Source organism: Cherax quadricarinatus, chromosome 82, assembly GCF_038502225.1.
Source record: "Cherax quadricarinatus isolate ZL_2023a chromosome 82, ASM3850222v1, whole genome shotgun sequence".
Classification (NCBI taxonomy): domain Eukaryota; kingdom Metazoa; phylum Arthropoda; class Malacostraca; order Decapoda; family Parastacidae; genus Cherax; species Cherax quadricarinatus.
This window is the reverse complement of record NC_091373.1, coordinates 12,684,302-12,690,799: the sequence shown is the minus strand read 5'-3', so window position 1 is coordinate 12,690,799 and position 6,498 is coordinate 12,684,302. Positions and strand designations below refer to the sequence as shown.

Sequence of the window (6,498 nt, the reverse complement as noted above, 5' to 3'; positions counted from 1 at the left end):
AGAGGTATAATGGCCCAATTCCTCAGATCAAAGAGCACCTTTAACACAGCAAGGAACCTCCTAGACAGGGACAAATGTGGTATCAAGACACTATGTACAGAACAAACCTTTACTTACAGATTACATTTCACTGTATAATATAAAGCTCTACTTATGTTATAGATTTGTTTTGCACTTGTTACCTTCACCAAAGATTACAAAATACTCAACTTAAACATCAGTTTATGATGTATAATTTTGCTGAATTGGCTTGGCAAATTACAGGACAATAAAACTTGAATGTAGGTAGCTTTTTACTTTGCAAAAAATGTTTAACAAATTAAAATTAAGCCATAATCACACTTTATATTAATGGTAACTTCAGTCCAAAATTCATATTTCGTAGTGGTGGCAGTCAAGCTGCAAGTGGCACAAAATGTAAGAATTTCTTTGATAAAACAAGGCTTACATAATGTCATTAGTTATGTAATACTGAACAATATTAAAATGTACTAAATGACTTACAAGTTTGTCTTCCAGACAGACAAATACCAAATTAAAATTTACAAGCTATTGAAACAAAAAAATAAACAAAATTAAAAAAATAATTTTGTAAATCACACAACTAAAATGCTTGTTTCAACAGATTTGTGCAACCACTTACTGGCCACATACGTTTTTATTTACAACCCAGTGCTTACATTCATTTCATGAATGAATCTCCATTCTAGCTTGCATAAATTATGCAAACCTTTACTAACAGAGCCACTATTTGAGCACTAGTATTTACTTCAGAAATCTCTCTACCCTCAACTTAAGATATGATGCCAATATCCATCACCTCCACTCTTTACCCTATCTGGGTCTGTCAAGTCAGTGAAATCCATAGTGTACGAGTTTTGGTGTCCTTCATTTTCTTCAAGCACCATCTGGCGGATTTTTCTGATCTTCCTCAATCTCTCCAGCCAATTGCTAGCATATGGTTTGTAAGGTGGACGATTCAATGACTCCCAAATTGTTGATGCAAGCTGTAAGTAGAAAGCAATTAGTTATAATGAAAATATTCAGTAACTTTTCTCCACAATAAAAACAATAATTTAATTTACCTCTAAAACTTTTTATTTGAAATGCATCATAAAAGCTTGAACATCATTTCAACTAAAAACATATCACTTATCCTCTTCCATCCATGTCATACATATTTTGTAGCTCTGAATGATACATACCAGTTTAGCACTACAGAATTATTACAGTAGATCATCAATTATTGTGTTATTAGGGTCTTATTTGTTTTATCCAGCACCTGAAGAGAGACTGCTATAAAGGAATGTACCATAAAAATATATAATGTGATATTCTGCCATGGATGAAAATCCAACATATCTCCTTCCACCTTCCCCAAGGAGGGTTGAATAACTGATAATCTACTGTATAATGATACAATGTAAGCTACTGATGAGAGGTGGTACTGTGAACACACACCCCCTTTAACAACCTCACTGCACATCCCTTGATTACTACTCTAGTAAGCCCACTTTTGGGATTTCTAATCTCTCATCTAACCATCCACTTTCATTATCATCACAGTAAATATCTATTTTAGTTTCATCTTCAAAATAATAACTACACAGTACTAGAATGTGGGGAAGAAGTTTGTGGTTATAGGAGGGTGGGTGCAGGAGGAAAGAGGAGTGATTGGTGGAATGATGAAGTAAAGGGTGTTATAAAAGAGAAAAAGGTAGCTTATGAGAGGTTTTTACAAAGCAGAAGTGTTATAAGAAGAGCAGAGTATATGGAGAGCAAAAGAAAGGTGGAGAGAGTGGTGAGAGAATGCAAGAGGAGAGCAGATGATAGAGTGGGAGAGGCACTATCAAGAAATTTTGCTGAAAATAAGAAAAAATTTTGGAGATAAGCAAGTTAAGAAAGACTAAGGAACGAATGGATTTGTCAGTCAAAAAAAGAGTAGGGGAGTTAGTAGATGGGGAGCTGGAGGTATTAGGTAGATGGTGGGAATATTTTGAGGAACTTTTAAATGTCAATGAAGAAAGGGAGATGGTAATTTCATGCACTGGCCAGGGAGGTATAACATCTTTTAGGAGTGAAGAAGAGCAGGATGTGAGTGTGGGGGAGGTGCATGAGGCATTACGTAGAATGAAAGGGGGTAAAGCAGCTGGAACTGACAGGATTGTGGCAGAAATGTTAAAAGCAGGGGGGACACAGTGTTGGAGTGGCTGGCATTTTTGTTTAATAAATGTATGAAAGAGGGGAAGGTACTTAGGGATTGGCAGAGAGCATATATAGTTCCTTTATATAAAGGAAAGGGGGACAAAAGGGACTGCAAAAATTATAGGAGAATAAGTTTACTGAGTATACCACAAGGAGGGTTTAGAGTGGGAAGGGGATGTGTTGATCAACTGAAGCATATACGTGAACAATATTTAGATACAGGTAGGGAAGTTTTCAAAGCATTTATGGATTTAGAAAAGGCATATGATAGAGTGGATAGGGGAGCAATGTGGCAGATGTTGCAAGTATATGGAATAGGTAGTAAGTTACTAAATGCTGTAAAGAGGTTTTATGAGGATAGTGAGGCTTAGGTTAGGGTGTGTAGAAGAGAGGGAGATTACTTCCTGGTAAAAGTAAGTCTTAGACAGAGATGTGTAATGTCACCGTGGTTGTTTAATATATTTATAGATAGGGTTGTAAAAGAAGTAAATCCTAGGGTGTTGGGGAGAGGGGTGGGATTAAATTATGGGGAATCAAATACAAAATGGGAGTTGACACACTTACTTTTTGCTGATGATACTGTGCTTATGGGAGATCCTAAAGAAAAGTTGCAAAGGTTAGTGGACGAGTTTGAGAGGGTGTGTAAAGGTAGAAAGTTGCAAGAGAACATAGATAAGAGTAAGGAGTATCAAATGATTTAGATAAAGAAAAATAGGGTAAGGGTTGTCCTTGAAAAGGTTGGAGGGAAGGGGTAAAGGAGGTTTTGTGGGCGAGGGGCTTGGACTTCCAGCAACCGTGTGTGAGCGTGTTAGACAGAAGTGAATGGAGACAAATGATTTTTGGGACCTGACAAGCTGTCGGGGTGTGAGCAGGGTAATATTTAGTGAAGGGATTCAGGGAAACCGGCTATTTTTATATAGCTGGACTTGAGTACTGGAAATGGGAAGTACAATGCTTGCACTATAAAGGAGGGGTTTGGGATATTGGCAGTGTGGAGGGATATGTTATATCTTTATATATGCTTCTAAACTGTTGTATGTGGGTGCCTCTGCAAAGACAGTGATTATGTATGAGAGAGGTGAAAGTGTTGAATGATGATGAAAGTATTTTCTTTTTGGGGATTTTCTTTCTTTTTGGGTCACCCTGCCTCGGTGGGAGACGGCTGACTTGTTAAAAAAAAAAAAATAATATAATAATAATAATGTACTATAATAATAATTACAATAATAGACGGCTTCAAAAGGCCGTCACTAGATGGCAGCGAATACCACAACAATGCGGGAGTGGTTATGGCCGCCTCCACTCGCCATATTATGGCCTATTTTATTCATTCTAGAGTATATATCATGTTTCTATGTTATTTATATATTTTTTATGCCATATTAGATCAACTGTGATAGATAAATAAGCCGTAGAGTTGATATTAGCATTATATTGAAGAGCAGTTTTCCTGCCTCTGAGAGCAGGAATTCCACCAGAATGGATTAATGACTTTTCAATTAATTTAAATGAGTAAAATTAACTCAGCATACAAACAAATCAGGATACGATTAAGGTCACAGAACGGATTAAGTTCGTAAGCAGAGGTTCCACTGTATAATATGGGTCAATCACACCAGCCTGTCAAAAGTTTCTTAGATCCATGAGTCGAAGTGTTCTACTTCCTCTAAAAATCTTTCATACCTCTCAAATCTGTTTCAAACAAATGACTCATTCAATTCTCATACAATGAATTTGTAAATAATTAACATTTCTTTCTATTTCTTGAAGTAAAACTATGGTATACTATAACTTGTTTAATACTTAAATAGTTATACTAATATTTTTACTTACATCAGCATGAAGAGCCAGCTGTCTCACCAGGATAGGAAGATTAGTATCTGAAACTAGCCTGGGATTACCCCCTCCTCCAACAAACTCCATCAGCTCTGGTCGGCACAAAAGGCCAACACTATTAGTGGAGTGATCTGCAGGAACTATTTCTACAACTGTGTGGTTGAACTGACCCTGTTAAAGAAAAAGAACTATATAACAAACAGGATTTGCTTGTAATACTGTTCTCCATGCTACATTATAAGCCTGCATGTATCTTTCCCATCCACATTCTTGATATAGGATCTTAACACTTTAGTAGTCGACAATATATATGCAAGTGTAGTAGGTGCAATTAGCTAAATGTGTGAAAGAGTGTATAAAACATAGCAACCAAGAGTGAATAAAAAAAAAGACAGAGGTAAAGTTACTATACCTTGATCTTTCCTTCATTCAGCTTGAGAAAAAACCTTATTCTGATTAAAAGTATGAAGTTAATGTATTTAAATATGTATTTTAAGGGGATGCAATTTTCTTCATGGGTTGCATTTCTGTTGTGAACACCCTGTAGTTCTCCTTCATGCAGCAGTTTGTTTCTAATTTAGGAAGCCTGGTCCAATCCAGGCTGCAGGGACATTGATCCTCGGAGGAATTAACAAGTGTAACGTGTGTATTAATAAGGAAGAGAGTGGAGATAATGGCAAATTGTGCTTAAAATTAACAACTGTTGTAAATTTTATATAGGAAATGCAAATTTCCTCATCCCTCCTTTAGAGTACAGGCACTGTACTTCCCACCTCCAGTACTACAGTCCAGCTAACCGATTTCCCTAAATCCCTTTATACGTTACCATGCTCACACTCCAACAGCACCTCAAGTCATAAAAACCACATACCTTCACTCACTCCTGTCGAACATGCTCACACATGCTTGCTGGGTGTCTAAGCTCCTTGCACACAAAACCTCTTTAACCTCTCCCTCCAACATTTTCTAGGACTACGCTTACCCCACTTTCCCTTCATTACAGATTTGTATGCCCTCCAAGTCATCCAATTTTGTCCCATCTTCTCTGAATGTATAAACCACCTCAACAACCCCTCTTCAGCTCACAGACCCCCAAAAACCATTCGCCTCCATTCTAACACACTCACACAAGCCTAGTCTCAATAACATCTACAATATCCCTATTTTTGTTTGGATACTCTAATACAATATAATAAAGTGCTTACCTTTATGGTGTTAATATTGTAAGGATGACCACTCTCGTTATAAACAATTGTAACATAATTATTGCCAATGTGACGTTTCTTTCCATTACAGTTAGGGTCTGATTCCTTAGTTGGCATTAGTGTTGCAACATGAAAAACAACCTGTACAAAATAATTGGCATAAGATAATATTTTAAACTATTTCAGGCTAAGAAAAATTATTCAGAACATATCCTTCAATAGACTATTAGCTGTTTAATTCTATAGTGTAAAAATATAGAAAAATAAATAAAGCACAATCAGCCAACAGGTAACACAAGTTCTTTTAACACAAATTCGTTTCTGCATACTATGCAGATTGTGTTTCACAGAAATGATGTATAACCCATAATGATCATACAACATACCTGAAGGATCATACAGAAATAAAATGTAGTGTAATCAGAATTGATCCAAAGGAAACTATACTGAATTCTTTGCATCAAGAGCAATTTACGAGAATCAAAGCAACCCTTCCTTGAAGAATTTTTTTTTTTAACACACCAGCCATCTCCCACTGAGGCAGGGTAACCTAAAAAAGAAAGAAACACTTTCACTATCACTCACACATAATCGCTGTCTTTGCAAAGGTGCCCAGACATGGCAGTTTAGATGTCACTCCAAACAACCAATATTCCAAACCCCTCCTTTAAAGTGCAGGCAATGCACTTCCCACCTCCAGGACTCAAGTCTGGCTAATGGTTTCCCTGAATTTCCTTAAGTTGAAGGGAAATATAGAGTTGAAAAACTTTAATCACTGTCGAGTTGGGGGTTGAGTGACAATATACATTCCGAGCCCCCACATTAATAATTAGGTCTTAAACACAAAGTAAGAAGGTTAGAAAATGACTGGTAAACACACATTAATTACAACCCCTTATGCCCAACTGTATAAACTGTAGTATATTTGACTATTTAAATTTTATTCTATTGTATGACAACTATTCTTTGCTATTTTGTCCTCTTAACCCTTTCAGTGATCATCACGTAGAACTGACTTTTGTGCACTTTATAGGGCAGTTGTAATGGCTGAATGAGTGGTTTCTTGTGCTCAATCAATAGAATGAAATGCATAATAATTTAATAGCTAAGAATCTGGTCAAATGGAGTAATGATAGTGGCATAAAACAGGACTCAAAGTGGGCAAAATTGTTGCTGCGTAAATTGCGCCTAGACCACTAGCTTTGTGCCTGTGTAATTTTGTAAGTTTTCCATCAAATTTTGTCCTTTTGGT

General features: G+C 36.5%; 1 protein-coding gene across 1 annotated transcript in view; it reads right to left on the bottom strand.

Annotated features, from left to right (window-relative positions):
* Positions 1–280: 280 nt before the first annotated feature.
* LOC128702906 (tuberin-like) overlaps positions 281–6,498 on the bottom strand; it is a 174,499-nt gene continuing 168,281 nt past the window's right edge. Inside the window, exons 31-33 of the mRNA XM_070102611.1 lie at positions 5,247–5,387; positions 4,039–4,212; positions 281–1,007 (exon numbers count right to left, since the gene is read on the bottom strand). Coding sequence (XP_069958712.1) covers positions 789–1,007; positions 4,039–4,212; positions 5,247–5,387 — 534 coding nt within the window. The 3' untranslated portion in view covers positions 281–788. The remainder of the gene's footprint in view (positions 1,008–4,038; positions 4,213–5,246; positions 5,388–6,498) is intronic.